The sequence below is a fragment of the Gobio gobio genome, assembly GCF_949357685.1.
Source record: "Gobio gobio genome assembly, chromosome: 14".
Lineage (NCBI taxonomy): Eukaryota > Metazoa > Chordata > Actinopteri > Cypriniformes > Gobionidae > Gobio > Gobio gobio.
Genome location: NC_137107.1, coordinates 26,377,630 through 26,396,972, shown reverse-complemented (window position 1 = coordinate 26,396,972; position 19,343 = coordinate 26,377,630). Strand labels below are relative to the sequence as shown.

The following is a 19,343-nucleotide window of genomic DNA, read 5'->3' as shown; positions in this document are numbered from 1 at the left end:
AAACCGCTGTACGTTTGGTAGTACACGCATGCTCAGCTCATAGGATCATCGGATCATAAGTTCTCAGTATTGAACGTGTCCGAAAGAAACGTTCGTTCGGATTCGAGAACTTTTAACTCGAGAACCGCTGTACGTTCAGTAGTAAACGCGCATGCTCAGTATCAGCTGCTCGTGAGTTCTCATCAATTCTCTCAGCACAACATGTCTCAGTTCAGTGAACTGTTGGAGTTACTAGTAACATATACTTCAGGATATTAGTTTATTTCTAGTCGGAGGGACTGTCACTCATGTCAGAAAGTGAGAAACTTTAATAACTTGCGGATCAGCGCTGACTCGAGACGTGGACCGTTTAGAGCGATTCAGTCCGATTTGGTGAACTGGCGTTGTCAAAATGATCCCCGTTCACACGGATCTGCGAAAATGACTAAAAAGGCTGAATTATGCATGCCAGGCCAGTAGTTGGCGATGTCATTTTGTCAAGAAACACCTCGCGAACACGTAATATGCATGCATGAACAAATTCACGTTTTCAAATGAAACCGATGAAACATAGCAAAGACTTAAGGATATTTTATCTAAAGCAGTGAAAAAACATTCAGGGTGAAATGCAGGAAGTGCTCAGTATCAGCATATTACAAGGTACACAGCACCTCTGCCTCTTTATCCCAGAATAACACCAAGATGGGTCTTTATGATGGCAGAAAAAAAGTGTAATACTCATCAGAAATGATCTGAGATACGCGTGTTATTTTTGTTGTTGCCATTTGCGACTTGGTGTGGGTTACTTATCCCGAGCCGAACTGAAAAACCAGCACTGATGCCCTTTGAAACGGTGGATAAACATTCAGTCACAGCACACTAAATATGCGCCTTTGAAAACAGAATGAGCTGCATTTAGTATGTCTGCTGTTTGTGTGATAGGACTGTGTTACTGCTGAGAAAAAGCATGCATTATATAACACACACAGTCCAATGCTCACTGATGACACGCACACATTTAATTGATTCACTTGAATTATGAACGTCAATTGAGTTATTTGTGTTTACTGTTTTGCATATTTTTAATACATTTCAGTTAGGTCTCGTTTCTCTATTTCTCTCTGCAGAGATTCGAGAGGCATTCCGAGTTCTAGACAGGGATGGGAATGGATTCATCTCGAAGCAGGAGCTGGGTATGGCCATGCGCTCTCTGGGGTACATGCCCAGTGAGGTGGAGCTGGCTATTATCATGCAGAGACTGGATATGGACGGTGAGTCACTCTCTTTCTACATCTCTCTTATTCTCTGGTTCATTCTGAGCTAGCACCATTCACACAAAGAAAGGAGCGTCTGCCTCTGATCATCTGTAAAAACAGCTTAACAGTCTGTCAAAGACCCCTTCCAATCCTTGCACTGGAGAGATATATGACCTCCTGAACAGTTCATGCTGAAGCGATCATAGAATTGAAGAATTTATCCAGCACAGGGGGTTGTAAATAGATGAATTCTGTGAGATGAATTCTAAGAAACCTTCATCTTACTGTGTGTGTGCTTGTGTTTGTGTCCAGCTTCAGGGGTCCCTCAAGGTCAGACCAGTTGACTGAATGGTTAGAGAACATGCATTGATTTAGCTCATCAATCAGCACGGGAGGTTGTTGCTGTTCTTGATCTGCACATTTTTGTGCAAGTAGGGCGTTTGATGAAACTCACACTATGAAGTGGTCTGGGAAGATCTTTTACACCCCATTATATGAATTTTATTATTTTAAGATCGCTGTCATATAGGGTTGCCATCTTCATTGTGGCAAAATAAGGGACACCCATACACAACCCACAGTCAGGACAACAATAAGCTCAACAATAAACCATGAGAAAACATGAGATCAAGTTAGTGAACTCGCAACAGAAAACATTTGATATCATTTTACATTTGATTATTTTATTTGTTTCTAATTTGGTGTGCCTTAAAGGGATAGTTCACCCCAATTTTTAATTCTGTCATAATTTACTCACCCTCAAGTTCCAAACCTGTATAAAGTTATTTGTTCTGCTGAACATAAAGGAAGATATTTTGAAAGAGGTCTATAACCAGGCTGCTTTAGAGCAGCATTGACTTCCATAGGAAAAAAAATATATATGGAAGTCAATGGTGCCCTAGAACTGTTCAATTTCCCACATTCTTCACAATGTAAGGCTTCCGATAAACGAGTGAAGGTTTCTGCATGTCTTTTCAGCAGGGCCAAGTAATTTAATTCCATTTAACTTTTATCTGACTTCATTTTATCATGACCTCGAAATTAAGTTAGAATGCTGATTGGTTATTTGGTCATTTGTATAATGGTTTAAAGGGTTAGTTCACCCAAAAATTAAAATTAGCCCATGATTTACTCACCCTCAAGTCATCCTAGGTGTATATGACATTCTTCTTTCAGATGAATAAATATGATTATATTACAAAATTCCAGGCTAATCCATGCATTATAATTGCAGTAATAGTTGCTCTGTTTTTGAAGTCCATAAAAAAATGCATCTGTCTGTCAAATAACGTGTTCCACGCGGCTCCGGGGTGTTAATAAAGGCCATCTGAAGCGAATCGATGCGTTTGTGTAAGAAAAATATCCATATGTAAAACTTTATAAAGTAAAGTTTCGGCCGACCGCCTTCCGTGTTCAATTTATGTAAAAAGTGTTGAAAGGTTCTCTGTCGATCGAAAGACTAACGCGACCAGGTAGGCTCGTCATGACGTCACGTACGCATCTTGAGTTTCACTTTCAACTTTCAACACTTTTCCACAGAAGGCGATCGGCTGGAACTTTACTTGATAAAGTTTTAAATATGGATATTTTTCTAACACAAACGCATCGATTCGCTTCAGAAGGCCTTTATTAACGCCCCAGAGCCGCATGAAGCACGTTATTCGATGGACATGTGCCTTTTTTATGGACTCTGTTAAAAAAGAGCAACTATTACTGCAATTATACTGAGCCTCGGGTGGGGATGCCACTTTCACAAGAGAGAGTTCAAATGTTAATTTCCTGAAACATCCTTTGTTTTCTTGGGAGTAGTCATTCCTTAGCCCAAACGTCCCGGCATCTTACAGTCTTACAACCCTATGTGTTAAACAGAACAAAGACATTTATACAGGTTTGGAACAACTTGAGGGTGAGTAAATTAGTACAGAATTTTCATTTTTAGGTGAACTATACCTTTAAGCAGTCATTCTGAACCAGTAATCACTTTTTTGACAACTCGGAAATTATTATTATTATATCTTAAATTATGACTACATTATAAATTATGACTACATTATTATGTAAGTATTTGTACCATTTTTATCTAAATATATTTTTTTAAATCTAAATGCCATAAACTGTATATGACAGGATTATTTATGAATGATTAATATATCATAGCTAAATGGTAAATTAATAATAACTTTATTTAGGCTATAATCTATTAATGAATCTGTCTAAATAATAATAATAATAAATAATTCTGTCTGCCAAGCTCTGATTATGTATGGAATATTACGTTAATATATTATGAAGCACGGCTGTGTCTGTCACCGCATGCTGCTATAAGTTATCACAAAAACATAAACAAAACAAACAAACAAAAACTACCCACGGGGGGGAAAACCAGAACATACCACACACAAGGAACCAGGAAACATGAAGAAAGGATGGGAATCAATGACAACGAACCAACACAGGACCAACACTTACAGAAATAAGTTTTTATAAGCTGTCGACCAAATAAAACTAGCGTTTAAGGAGATAAAAGTGGACACAGGCAATAAGAAGTGAAGTTTCAGCAGGAAGAATGGGTATATTTTGGAATCCTGACACTCAGTATGCCTCAATTATGCCTATGTTTGCATTAAACATTTTGTCACTGTTAAGTCAAATATCCAAATGTCAGTTTTATATATTATATTTACTGTCGCTGATCACGTTCCCCTCCAGACGGCGTAGTTTTCAGTGTAATAAAACGCGTCGCACTCTGTCACAATGGCCTGAATCCACTTTTTTGTCCTTAAACGCTCGTTTTTTGGGTCAACAGCTTATAAAAACTTCTGGGTTTTTGGTTCTGGGTTTTGTTTAGCTTGTTTGCTATACACTTTGTCACATATCAGCTTTTATACATTGTTCTGTTTTTTGTTATAAGTCCGAAATGACAGGGAGGCAGCCTCACGCAATGCAAAGTCAATGAAGAGCGTTTGATTGTTTTCCCCCACGGTGGGCATGGTCTTCAGATTATGATGCATGGCGCTCTGTCTCCATAGCATAAAGAAACACGACAAGCCATGTGCTCATACAAAACATGACAATATAGCTGTGTCAGGGCTCTGTCACAAACCCAAGAGCAAAACTAGACCGAAGTGTTCTCGAGACTTCGTCGCCAAGTAAACAAAGCCGCAATCATGCACAAATGAGCTTCTCTTATTGTGAAATTGGTTTCTTTATATTTGCTAGTGTTCTCCACACCTCAAAATCCTTATGTGTTTTTTCAACTATGTGCGGGCCTATGTAAAATACGGGACAAAAAAGCATCCCGCATTGATTTAATATAATTTTAACTATGGGACGATTCCGTATTTCATGGGACAGGTGGCAACCATTTGCCTGACAAGCCAGACCCACATCAAGATGTAGCTTTGCTGTGTCAACTTTAAAGCACAGTTATATGACTAGTTGGGCACATTAAATCTTTTTGACACTTAATTGAAAATATGTTCTTATTTAGTGCTGTACAGAATGCATATATGAAATGCAGAGACAAGGTTTTGAAGCAAGTGGGAACACTAGCATGATAACAGCTCTCTCTGACTTATCACTTCAAGTTCCACTCGCTCTCAGCTGGTATTTAATTCCTTTTGTATATCTCAGACCAGTCATTTTCTTTCATTTCTTTCAGGAAGGATTAAGAGAAGAAGTTTGATAGCTGTTATGTATGCTCACATTTGCTCACCTGCCATAGATGTTTTCTGGGCAAATGTAAGGTCAAGAGCAGGCACCTTAGGAGATTAAATTATTAATGAAAAGAGTATTCATTAAAAGTATTAAAGGCAAGGGCGTAGGTTTGATTTTGAAATTGGTGGGGACAGCCCCGGAAGCTGAGGATTCAGGAAATTAATAGCATAATGTATTAAGGTTTTTAGTGACCATAACAATATGTTAATTAATTAATTTTGTAATGTTACAGGTGACTAATAAAGATAAAGAGGCCGTTTAAAAGAAACTTAACTTTACTCCTTTCCTAGTACAATGCAATAGTCAATGTGTCTACTGTCTTGTTCCTTGCTATTTGAATAAGCCAACATGTGCCTGTCATTAACAAAAATGAACTGTTGGCATATTTGTTTCACATCAATATTGTCCAATTTGTCCTGGTGGACATGGCACACGGCAATATTGTTGAGTCTCACTTGTGCCATTGTTGTTCTGAGCCATGTTTTCAGTCTCCTAAGATCACTGAAACTTCTTTCAGCCTCAGATGATGAGACTGGGATGACTAAAAACAGCCTGACAATGGGGTTTCAACTTTATCAAACAAAACTCACTTCAACAAGACCAAGCAATGTTGTGTTTTCATGTTTTATGGGGACTTTACACAGACATAATGGCCCGGTTTCACAGACAGGGCTTAGACTAAGCCAGGATTAGGCCTTAGTTCAATTAGGACATTTAAGTAACTTTTATAAACGTGCCCAAGAAAAAAACATTACTGGTGTGCATCTTGAGACAAAACAATGCCACTGACATATTTTAAGATTTGTCAGTGCAAGATTCTTTCAGTTAAAACAGCTCAAACATGCATTTTAGTCTAGGATTAGCTTAAGCATTGTCTGTGAAACCGGGGGTATGTGTTTTATACTGTACAAACTGTATATTCCATCCCCTTACACTAAACCTACCCCTCTCACTAAACTTTCTGCATTTTTACAATTCCAAAAAATAAATAGTGTGATTTATTTTCCTCATGGGGACCAAAAGATTTTCAAGATATTTTGTCCCCATAATATAGGGTTTCACACACCATTCACACACTCTCTTACTCACACACTCTCACACACACTAGCGTTTAGGTTTGGCACTTATTAAATTAAATTATTAAACAATTAAACTGCACAAGAAACCAATGGGAGAAAAATATAATTGTTGATCAAGCGAACTTGAATATATCAGATCTGTAGCCTATAACTTAGTTCAAAGACCCTGATTTCATGGTTTCTTATAGCTGAGCCACACCAATAAAAACCACATAATAAATCAATCTCATAGCAGGATAGATCCTATTAAATTACAATTAAAATTACTATTCTGTTCTGTTATACTCTATTTAACTTTGTCATCACCAGCCGCAATGTAAAAAAGTTACCAGCGAGTTCACAATTTTGCTGTGCAAATGTGACATGAAGACTAGAAAATGATTTGATTTTGCTGCTGGGTAGGGCGAAAACTCAGATTTACATGGATGTGAGATATTTTATAACTTTTTGCTTTATAGTGTTGCATCTAGTTAGGACATAATGTTACTGTTTGTGTTCCATTAAAAACTGCTTTAGCTGCTCTAGCAATGTATCTATATACAGACAAACCAATAATGCAAAAAACTAAATTCAGTCATTTTAAATGCTAAAGTGAATTTAGGCATCACAGCAATATATTGTACAGTATGAAAAATGGATATTCATCCTAATATCTGATAAAGATGACATATAAAAAAGTGTTATTAAATTCTTAGTGTTTTAAAGTGAGCGTTAGATGACAGAAAAAAGTAATCCAGTTGTAAAAATAAAGGAAATGAGAATGCACAATTGAATATCCTGTATCTGAATATATTTATTCAATATGGGCGAATATGATAAATCTCATTTCAACTGATAAGCACCATGGGACCGATATGTAAGATCCCTTATTTTTATGAGGCTCTTTTTAAATTTCTCTCTAATTCTAATCTGAATGTTCTTTTCTTGATGCAGGTGATGGACAGGTGGACTTTGATGAATTTATGACAATATTGGGACCTAAACTCGTTTCTTCTGAAACCAGAGAGGGCTTCTTAGGCAGCACTATAGACAGCATATTCTGGCAGGTATGGAAAACATTTATTTCTATATTTCAGTGTTCTCTACTTCATTGTTTGGGTGTGCATTTGTATTCTGAGCATATGGATAAGATTACGGGTCACACTCTGCCCTCTCCAACTGCTTCCTCCATCCCGTGGCGACTGGTGAATGTGATTCTTCCCAGATTGTGGGCTTCAAAGCGAGCAGGCAGATCTGTCCATTTCAAAGTGAACATTCGTTCATATAGTGAAGAAATCCCAGTTCCACTTCCAAGAGATTTCTGTGAGCGTCGAGGAAGGCATATTAATTGAAAGATTTGCTGCTTAAAAGGGAAGTATAGATCTGAATTAGTCATCACAGGCATTTGGGCATCTTTTTTTTTTTTCATTTTCTCTCTCTTTAGGTCTTCATCTTTGCTTTATTAAGTAAGAATTTAGACCTAGCTGACTATATAGCCGACTTCCTGTCTTGAAGGAGCAGTGTCTGAGTTTATATTTGCATGTTTATGTGTAGCATCTTTCCCTCACAGAGGAAGCAGAGCAGTGTGTGTAGGAGTGAGTAACACAAGGTCACAGACACTGGTTGTCTTGAAGGTGATTTAAATGCTCATCTCAACACACCTTTAGTGGGATACAGTGACTCATAATCCATGTAAGATCATCACACCAGCATACCAAACACCCTCTCCCTCTCTGATGTTATTATGAGGCCAATACAAGTCTAATAATGGCACGCTGACAAAACCTCCTGGGGAATATTGTGTTTTGACAGAGCGACTGTTATTGAGATCATTTCACAAGTCTTTTGCATTGTTACAAAAAATGTCAAATAAAGTCTGTTCTTTTAAACTTTCTATTCACCAATGAATGATGAAAACATTTATAATAATAAGAAATGTTTCTTGATCAATAAATCAACACATTAGCAGGATTTCTGAAGGATCATGTGACCCTAAAGACTGCAGTAATGATGCTGAAAATTCGGCTTTGCCATCACAGAAATAAATTACACTTTAAAATATATACAAAAAGAAAACAGTTACAGTATTTATTTATTTTTATCTAATAAAAAGTCAGCCTTGGTGTACATACAGTAAGTGACTTCTTACCAGTGGTGTAATGTAACGAATTACAAATACTCTCGTTACTGTAATTGAGTAGTTTTTCTCAGGAATTACTTTATTAAGTAGTTTAAAAACAGTGTACTTTTACTTTTATTTGAGTACATTTTAACTGATGTTTCAGTATTTTTACTGCTCTATTTTCCCTAAACCTGCCGTCATTAAATTATGTTTATTTTTTTCCTGTCAACATGATTGGCTAAGACGAATAATCGTCCTGTGACTTCATGCGTCACGCGTGTGACTCCCATCAAATCAACCATGATAGCGACCCACTGCCCACATGTAAGACAGTTTTGCCAAAATGTTTGTGATTTTATCACGAAGAACATTGATGACCAGTTTGTGTTTTTTGGAAACATTTATTATTTGGTCTTTTTGAGAACTATAGAGACAAGCGCACTCAGGTCTATATAATACATTTTATTCTTTTAATGGCAAAATTCCATGTTCACAAATGTAAATTTTCCTGTAAAAAACCCTGTTAAATATCATTCAAGAAAGAAATGGAGCATATTATATTGAATCAATCCAATTTTCTATGAAGCAAAAAGCAGTTTTGAAAATGTGTAAACTTTTCAATGCCTTTATGTAGATCTAGATTAAGCCCTCCCCGCTAGTGTTTGTTACATTTATGATGTATTGTCTTGTATAATGTAATTTTCGTGTAATATTTTGTCTTGTTAATAATAAAAAAACATGATAGCGATCAGTCTAGAGTGAGAGGCACGCACGCTTTATGAAAGGGGGTTTATGAAATACGCACAAATGGTGCGTATTCTGTTAGCGCTGCACGAGCTCGCGGTGCCATCTCCTGGAAAAACTTTATTTAGCTTGATTGTTTGCCAGGCTTCGAAGTGCATTAGGCATTAAAGGGTTAGTTCACCCAAAAATGAAAATTCTGTCATTAATTACTTACCCTCATGTCGTTCGACACCCATAAGATTCTGCGGTTTGGATCGCCAAAGTCACGTGATTTCAGCGGTTTGACACGCGATCCGAATCATGATTCGTCTCACTGATTCATAACGCTTCGAAGCTTTATGATGCAGTGTTTTGAAATCGGTCAACACTATACAAGTCGTTATTTAAGTTTTTTTGAGCACAAAAACTATTATCGTCGCTTCATAAAATTATTGTATGAAAAGGAGATGGACTTTGTGACGACGTCTTTAGTACCTTTTATGGGTCTTGAGAGTGTAAAGTGCATTGTGCCAACGGAGGCCTTTCTGAGCCATCGGATTTCAACTAAAATATCTTCATTTGTGTTCTGAAGATGAACGGAGGTCTTACGGGTGTCGAACGACATGAGGGTAAGTAATTAATGACAGAATTTTCATTTTTGGGTGAACTAACCCTTTAACCGATCGTCACTGCTAGATTTTTGTCCCTTACATCGATTTCGCTCAGCATGTAAACGCATTAACCTGCTTTCTGTCAGCTTATTGAAGTGCATATTTTAATGTAATGTGTTCTCACATGGCGATTTAAAATTTGAGTCCATGTATATAGCAAATAACTTTCATGAAACATCCAATTTAAATTTAAATCAGGTTTATTTTTTAATTGCAAGCAAATCAGTGGTGAAAAATTGTGAGTTACCGGATTCTGATTTCTGAAGTGTATTCTCAGAGAAAACATCCATTGAAATTAAAGCAGTACAATGGATGCGTCTTGAAAAGAAAGAACTCTGCTTTTTTTTATGTAAAATTATTAATGTACAACGCTTTGCAACATTTCTTAATTAACCGCAAGAAAACCTCAACAGAATGGTTGTCATAAATGTTACCAGATTATTGGTTGCTTTCTCAAATATTACATGGCTGTATTTTTAGTGCTAACAGTCAAAAAATAAAACTTGGAGAAATATTGAAATACTGTTGGTGATCTCATGGTTTTTTTTTTGTTCTTACTGAGAATCATCCATAAAAGAGTAAGCTACATTTTTAATTTGCAGAGTATAAGTTGGAATAACATTCATAATACTCACTACTCTTGAGTACTTTTAAAAGGGCTACTTTTTACTCCTACTTTTGACAAGTAACAGTACTTTTACTTGAGTATGCTTTTTCAGTACTCTTCCCACCATTGCTTCTTACAAAATTAAAAAAAAAAAAGTTACTGTCCCCAAACTTTTGAACAGCAGTATATCAAAACATTTCATTTCTGTCAGGATTATGTTTAGTTCTGTTCAGTTTGATAGTCATTTGTTGAAGTTGTTGTTCTATTCCGTTTTTCAAGTGAACGTACATTTTTGGTTTTATTCATTAGACTCACATGTCCTTCGTCATCACGCACTTTACTACAGCTACCCATTACAATTACCAAAAAATATGTATTAAAAATCACTACAAAATTAATAATCATGTCCACTAATTGTATTAATAATAACAAAAAAGTATTACTAACTGAATAATTTCAATACAATATAGAATAAATTAAGGAATTAAATGAGGACTTCTCAATATAAATTTACAATACAGTACAACAGTTCTACTCTTATCTTATGATTTCAAGGTCAAGTGCATCTTTGCAGGTATTATCTGTGAGATTATCTGTAAGCTATTTGCATCATAACCTGCTCGAATAAATATTAAAACACCATGTCTTTGACATTGATGTATGGTAGCGATGGTCTCTATGTAAAGTGTCACACACAATGCCTTAGAGCCAGACCTATCCCACCAAAAGCTTTTGATTTTTAAATCTGAGCTGTAGATGTGAAGTCATACACCATTCAGAGGAAAGTTAGCTCTTATCTGTCAGCAAAAATAAATTGTGCATGTGCTCATCAGGGTGTCATCTCAGTTTGAATTTGCATGCTGACTAGGACATTTTTTATCCCAAGAACCTTGAGGCCTTTGTGTAACATGAAAGACTGAACACTTATTAGTGGGGGCGTTTAAAAATGTTCTAAACAAGATTGTCAATGGGTACGTCAGAGCCAAGTGCTACAGGCAATCATGGATTATTAGGAACACACTGGCATAAACAAGCTTGTTTTCCCCACCCTGAGGAGTATAAACCTGGGAAGTGTATGTAGAGTTGCTGCCAGCAGCCCAATTTTGACAGTGGAAATGATTTGAGACAAACACAGTCAGCTTTAACCAGTAACAGATTCTAGCCGTCTCTGATGTATAATTTGCATGTATATTTGTCTATTGTTTTACTATTATTTTAAAACAGAGTCAGTGGTTGGCGCCTAAATCAACAACCACTGCTTTAAATTATGTAGTTGTATTGCATTACATTACAAGCACATTTCTAATATATATATTATATGATGCTATAGAATTTTAACACGTCTTTTTTATACCATTCAAACGTTTGAGAATAGATAATATGAGGCCTATTATTTTAATGTTTTTGAAAGAAATTTCTTATGCACATCAAGGCTGCATTTATTTGACCAAAATACAGTAAAAACAGTAATATTGTGAAAAATGATTACAATATTTAAATTAATGTATTCATTTCCTTATTTGCTTTGGTGGTTTTAGCATTGTTTAACATGTTCATTTGTGCTTTTTAACTGAACTGAATGAGTAGGTGTCACACAAATTACATTTACAATCACATATGATTTCCAATTGTATCTTGTATAATTCAGTTTTGACATTTCAGTTCAGTAATATCTGATAATTTTTTTTTTATCTAAACAGAATATAAAAAATACATTATATTGCCAAAAGTTTTGGGATGCCTGCCTTTACATGCACATGAATTTTAATGACATCCCATTTTTAATCCGTAGGGTTTAATATGGAGTTGGAGCCCTTTGCAGCTATAACAGCTTCAAATCTTCTGGGAAGCTGTTCCACAAGGTTTAGTATGTTTATGGGAATTTTTTACTATTCTTCTAGAAGCGCATTTGTGAGGTCAGGATGAGATGAGACGAATGGGGATGAGAAGGCCTGGCTCGTAGTCTCCGCTCTAATTCATCCCAAAGGTGTTCTATTGGGTTGAGGTCAGGACAGTCAAGTTCCTCCACACCAAACTCGCTCATCCATGTCTTCATGGACCTTGCTTTGTGCACTGGTGCGCAGTCATGTTGGAACAGGAAGGGGCCATCCCCAAACTGTTTCCACAAAGTTGGGAGCATGAAATTGTCCAAAATGTCTTGGTAAGAGTTCCTTTCACTGGAACTAAGAGGCCAAGCCCAACCCTTGAAAAACAACCCCACACCACATTTTTTACACAACCAAACTTTACATCTTTGCAACAAACATATGCTCGGCCATGGAAACCCATTCCATAAAGTCTCTACACACTGTTCTTGAGCTAATCTGAAGTCCACACAAACTTCAGAGGTACATTTGGAGGTATGTAGCTATTTACTCTGCAGAAAGTTGGTGACTTCTGCGCACTGTGTGCCTCAGCATGCGCTGACCCCGTTCTGTGATTTTATGTGGCCTACCAGTTCGTGGCTGAGTTGCTGTTGTACCCAATTGCTTCCACTTTGTTATAATACCACTAACAGTTGACTGTGGAATATTTAGTAGCAAGTTAATTTCATGAATGGACTTATTGCACAGGTGGCAACCTATCATGGTACCATGCTTGAATTCACTGAGCTCCTGAGAGCGACCCATTCTTTCACAAATGTTTGTAGAAGCGTCTGAATACCTAGGTGCTTGATTTTATACACCTGTGGCCATGGAAGTGATTGGAACACCTGAATTCAATGATTTGGAGGGGTGCAACATAAGCCCTATTCTCACGGGATTAGTATTATCTGGGGACCTTGTGTGATTTAGAAAGTACTCTCCCACATCTGAATTTTGCGTGGCGCATTCGCACGGGATAAGCAAGCCTGTGATTTTACTCGAATTTACTGACTATCTCCCGGATATGATGTAAATGTTTTTTTCGTTATAAATAGGCTATAGCTGTATGAAATTATAAACAGTCGTATCGATATCATTTTGTTTTATAATAATAAAAATAATTTAGTTCAGTTAGAGAACAGACGCTACAATTAAAAACTTAACTGAGCAATATAATAACAATATACGGCGGGAGATTCAGTTTCAAAGCTTAATGTAAAAGCGCCCATTTAAGCGAGTTTGTCATTGTACTGTTCTGTCTTTGTGTTTTTCATAAAGAATAATATTAAACACACCATTCAAGCAATTTACTCCCAAATTGCTCATTCTAAAGTGAAAGTATAATCCGAGCGGCCGTGCGCATTATATGCAGCGTAGTGCCATTCTTTGTGAAAGATAAAGATAAAAATACGCACAGGACACAAAAACCTTGCAAAAATTATATACGATCTGCCTAATCCCGGCCAAATCACAGAGATGCCAGTTCGCACATAGGACTAATATTATCACAGGACCTCGGTGTTCGGCGAAATATGGTATATGGTAATATATGGTTATTTGCGGGGTAATTTTAACTTTACAAATTACAGACATGGCCGATTCGCACGGGATTAAGATCACAGACATTCTCTGCAATTATTACAAATCACCAGAGGTCCCCAGATAATACTAATCCTGTGCGAATAGGGCTATAGTGTATCTATGGAAATGTAAAACTGACTTTATGTTGTATGGAAATGCCAAAAAATCATGGAACTTCTAAGGCTAATTTAATTAAAAATCAATTAAGGCTAATTATTATTCATCTTTTCTCCAGACTTTTTTAAGTGGATAATATAAAAAAAATACAAATTTAAGTGGATTGGGCTATATAATGTCCTGAAAGCATGGTGTCCTCGTGGATTAATTGGTTTGTTTAGAATCAGCTGTAGAATCAGCTCTGTATATGAGCAATGGACAAAACTCCTGTCTCTGTCCTGTTCTGAAATCAAGATTAACATTATTTAGACAGATAAGATGACAGAAAGTTGAAGGAGTGGGTGTATAAACAGTGACAGAAAGGAAAGGGACAGAGTGAGAGAGAAACTAAGAGAAATATGAAAAATGCAGTGAGCCAAAATTATTGGAGCTTTCGGGAGTATCCCCAACAGTCACCACAGCATTAGGGAGTGTGTCTTTTTTTTCCAACTCGCCACAGCTGACAACTCAATTAAGCCATGAATCAGCCCGGCACTGTCCTCCTCCATGTCCAGGCCAGATGAATGACACCAGCATCTCTCTACTATTGTCTGCTTGTATAGCCAGCGGCATTAATGCTTGAGAGCCATAGCTGTCTGATAAACTAAAACCCTCCATGGACGCATTTAGAGCAGCATAACAAACTGGATGGATGCACAAATATTGACTTTTCAATGCCGTATATGCTGACGAGTGTACAATGTTTTTGAAGAAACAAAAGCTGCATTTATTGATTAAAAAAATAGTAAAAACAGTTATATTCACGAGTTTACACTTACATATAATTAAATAGAGTAAAGGTGATGCGTATTTGACGTGCTGTCTGAGGGGAGAGATCCGAGCTTGGAATTTGGCCCAAACCCAGAGAACTCCTCCCATCCCAGGTTGGGATAGGAATAGTTAGGAGTGAGGAGATGGGGTGGTGGAGGGATGCTGGGAAACTGATAGAACAGAGGTAAGTCTGTTGTGTATATATACCTCTTAAAAAAAAAACAGGAAATGGGTACCACTAACCTACATTTATCCTCCCAAAGAGTGGTGTCTTATAGCTATGTTCAGTGACTTACTCACCAGCCACTTTAACTAAACTCGTTCAATTGCTCATTAGCGCAAAAATCTAATCAACCAATCACATGGCAGCAACTCAATTAATTTGCATGTAGAAATGGTCAAGACAATCTGCTGAAGTTCAAACTGAGCATCAGAATAGGGAAGAAAGGTGATTTAAGTGATTTTTGCTGCGTTCACGCCATGTCGTAATTACCGTAATTTCAAGATGACAACACGTGACGTTCTACTCTGAGCTTTATGTCCTCGGCCTGGGAATTATGCGTTTCTATGGCAACACTATCAACTGAATCTGCAGTGGTCAGGGGGTACATCGGTCAGCTTACAAGTTTTAATTATGAGCTGTATGAGGACGTTAATGCTTTTGACAAGTTGAAATCTTGTATATGCGGTAATTACAACATGGCATGAATGCGCTGTTTAAAAGTGATATGGGATTTTCATGTACAACCATCTCTAGGGTTTACAGAGAATGGTCTGTAAAAGAGAAAATATCCAGTGAGCGGCAGTTTTGTGGGCGAAAATGCCTTGTTGATGCCAGACTTCAGAGGAGAATGGCCAGACGGATTCAAGCTGATAGAAAGGCAACAGTAACTCAAATAACCATTCGTTACAACCGAGGACTGCAGAAGAGCATCTCTGAACACACAACTTTGTAACTACGGCAGCAGAAGATCACACCGGGGGCCACTCCAGTCAGCTAAAAACAGGAATCCGCGGCTACAATTCACACAGAATCACCAAAATCTTGTTTGGTCTGTTGAGTCTTGATTTCTGCTGCAACATTCAGAGGGTAGGATCACAGTTTGGCATAAACAACATGAAAGCATGGATCCATCCGTCCTTGTAACAACAGTTCAGGCTGCTGGTGGTGGTGTAATAGTGTGGGGATATTTTCTTGGCACACTTTGGGCTCCTTAGTACCAATAGAGCATTGATTAAGCGCCAGTCAACCTGAGTATTGTTGCTGACCATGTCCATCCCTTTATGACCACAGTGTACCTATCTTCTGATGGCTACTTCCAGCAGGAAAATGTGACTTGTCACAAAGCTGAAATCCACTCAAACTGTTTTTTTGAATATGACAATGAGTTCACTGTACTCAAAAGAATAATTAAGGCAGTTCTAAAGGCAAAAGGGTACTAGGTATTTTCTAGTACCAACCCGGTACTTGAAAATGTACCTAATAAAGTGGCTGGTGAGTGTATATATTACTGGAGCTGGTCATATAATTAGAATATCATCAAAAAGTTGATTTATTTCACTAATTCCATTCAAAAAGTGAAACTTGTATATTACATTCATTCATTACAAACAGACTAATATATTTTAAATGTTTATTTCTTTTAATTTTGATGATTATAACTGACAACTAAGGAAAATCCCAAATTCAGTATCTCAGAAAATTAGAATATTGTGAAAAGGTTCAATATTGAAGACACCTGGTGCCACACTCTAATCAGCTAATGAACTCAAAACACCTGCAAAGGCCTTTAAATGGTCTCTCAGTCTAGTTCTGTAGGCTACACAATCATGGGGAAGACTGCTGACTTGACAGTTATCCAAAAGACGACCATTGACACCTTGCACAAGGAGGGCAAGACAGAAAAGGTCATTGCAAAAGAGGCTGGTTGTTCACAGAGCTCTGTGTCCAAGCACATTAATAGAGAGGCGAAGGGAAGAAAAAGATGGGGTAGAAAAAAGTGTACAAGCAATAGGGATAACCGCACCCTGGAAAGGATTGTGAAACAACACCCATTCAAAAATGTGGGGGAGATTCACAAAGAGTGGACTGCAGCTGGAGTCAGTGCTTCAAGAAACACTACGCACAGACGTATCCAAGACATGTGTTTTAGCTGTCACATTCCTTGTGTCAAGCCACTCTTGAACAACAGACAGCGTCAGAAGCGTCTCGTCTGGGCTAAAGACAAAAAGGACTGGACTGCTGCTGAGTGGTCCAAAGTTATGTTCTCTGATTAAAGTAAATTTTGCATTTCCTTTGGAAATCAGGGTCCCAGAGTCTGGAGGAAGAGAGGAGTGTAAAGTTTCCACAGTCAGTGATGGTTTGGGGTGCCATGTCATCTGCTGGTGTTGGTCCACTGTGTTTTCTGAGGTCCAAGGTCAACGCAACCGTATACCAGGAAGTTCTAGAGCACTTCATGCTTCCTGCTGCTGACCAACTTTATGGAGATGCAGATTTCATTTTCCAACAGGACTTGGCACCTGCACACAGTGCCAAAGCAACCAGTACCTGGTTTAAGGACCATGGTATCCCTGTTCTTAATTGGCCAGCAAACTCGCCTGACCTTAACCCCATAGCAAATCTATGGGGTATTGTGAAGAGGAAGATGCGATATGCCAGACCCAACAATGCAGAAGAGCTGAAGGCCACTATCAGAGCAACCTGGGCTCTCATAACACCCGAGCAGTGGCACAGACTGATCGACTCCATGCCACGCCACATTGCTGCGGTAATTCAGGCAAAAGGAGCCCCAACTAAGTATTGAGTGCTGTACATGCTCAGACTTTTCATGTTCATACTTTTCAGTTGGCCAAGATTTCTAAAAATCCTTTCTTTGTATTGGTCTTAAAAGGATAGTTCACCCAAAAATGAAAATTCTGTCATCATTTACTCACCCTCAAGTTGTTCCAAACCTGTATGAGTTTCTTTGTTCTGCTGAACACAAAATAAGATATTTTGAAGAATGTTTGTAACCAAGCAGATAGAGCATCCACCAGACTACCATAGAATTTTTTTCCTACTATGGTAGTCAATGGTTGCTCTATCTGCTTTGTTACAAACATTCTTATTAAGTAATATTCTAATTTTCTGAGATACTTAATTTGGGATTTTCCTTTGTTGTCAATTATAATCATCAAAATTAAAAGAAATAAACATTTGAAATATGTCAGTCTGTGTGTAATGAATGAATATAATATACAAGTTTCACTTTTTGAACGGAATTAGTGAAATAAATCAACTTTTTGATGGTATTCTAATTATATGACCAGCACCTGTATAAGCTATATATTTTTATATAAACACACACAGACACAGTATTGTTTTAGTGGCTACAGTTTGCTATAGTGATGGCATAGCTCCTATTTTAGTGGCCGTTTTTATACTAAAGATATAGACGAATAGACGAATCTGATTGATGGGCTGCACAACTGGTCATAGCTTTTCAAAATCTGATTACAAAAGAAATGCATTGCTGGTAAATTCAACAAGAAATCTGCCTTTTGTCGCTAAAAATGAATATTCTGGAGGGGAAAGCATTTGAATATAAATTGCAGCAGGGCATAATATATCATTTCATGAACAAGATGAATGACTGTCAATGCACGGATCACTCAGAATGCAGACAATTTCTGACAAGGTTTTCCAAGCATAATTTTTCTATTATATCGCTGCATGTGGGCAGAAATCGCTTATGGCAATGTTATCTTCTCCATCTTGCCTTCACTCGACAACAGCAACTCACACATGTGCTCCCATGTCTTTACTCCAATTGGCAGTCAACTTTATTGCATTGCTGGACACGCCCATGGTTGCTTTGTGTCGCCGGATATCACAAATTTCTGATTATTTTATCACTGCACATGGCTGTATGTTAAGACTCAACTCTTTGAGAAATGTGAATGTACATTGGCTTATGGCACCTGTTTTCTGCTTGTAATTCTCTCATGGCTGCTGCTCAGCAATTATCCTGTTGATTGCCTTTTATCCTCTAGGACACTTCAGCTAATGGAAAGGGGATGAAAGTAGGACAGATGCATTGCTTCGTTCACACTGGCAGTCATTAACATGATGCGATAACAATCAGGCCCACGAACAGATGGGCCCTAACCATGTCAAATGTCACATGTGAAGACTGTAACAGAGATGCTGCATTAGTTATGTCTCAAACCTCGTAATCGGCTCGTCACCTTTGTCGGTTTTGTCTGTGCGAGTGCATTTGGCTTATAGTGCAATGAATGGTGAGTACTATATGCATACATGAAAATCTAGATGTGTGTGTGTGTGTGTGCTATGATCACAGTAGATTCTGAGCAGTGAAATTTAAACCAATATTTAACCAGGTCATGGTACAAGTAGTTAATCTACTACAGCCACAAATAGAGGAAGTAGAGGTAATATTGGTCCAAGGTTTGTTGAGCTGAATGAAAATGAGTTCATGTGAAGTAATGGATGGCTGATGAACCCCAGACCCTCTGTTACAATCACTCTGCTCCCAAACGCACCATTTACGCCCAAATGCCATCTGTTCAGTTCACACTTCCCAAAGAGACAGTTGCAGAACTGGCAGCTGAATTACAGGCTGTTGGTGCCTTGGAAATGATTTTACAGAAGACAGTTAGGCTATATGTGTGTGTTCACATATGTACTTGTAGTTCAAGGGTATACATCAAGTTATAGTAGAGGCATATCACTGCAGTTCCTCAAACGATTTTTCTGTGCTTTTTTTGCCACGCAGTTATACGATTTTGGAGTCTCTGATAAGACACCACAGACGGTCCCCCCTGATGTCTTGACGGA

The 19,343-nt window shown here is 37.7% G+C and overlaps 1 protein-coding gene across 1 annotated transcript in view; it reads left to right on the top strand.

The window, feature by feature from the left end:
- caln2 (calneuron 2) overlaps positions 1-19,343 on the top strand; it is a gene marked incomplete at both ends in the record, with an annotated part of 45,475 nt that overhangs the window by 9,711 nt on the left and 16,421 nt on the right. The window contains 2 exons of the mRNA XM_079834432.1: positions 1,107-1,250; positions 6,965-7,077. Of these exons, the coding sequence (XP_079690558.1) occupies positions 1,107-1,250; positions 6,965-7,077 (257 nt within the window). The remainder of the gene's footprint in view (positions 1-1,106; positions 1,251-6,964; positions 7,078-19,343) is intronic.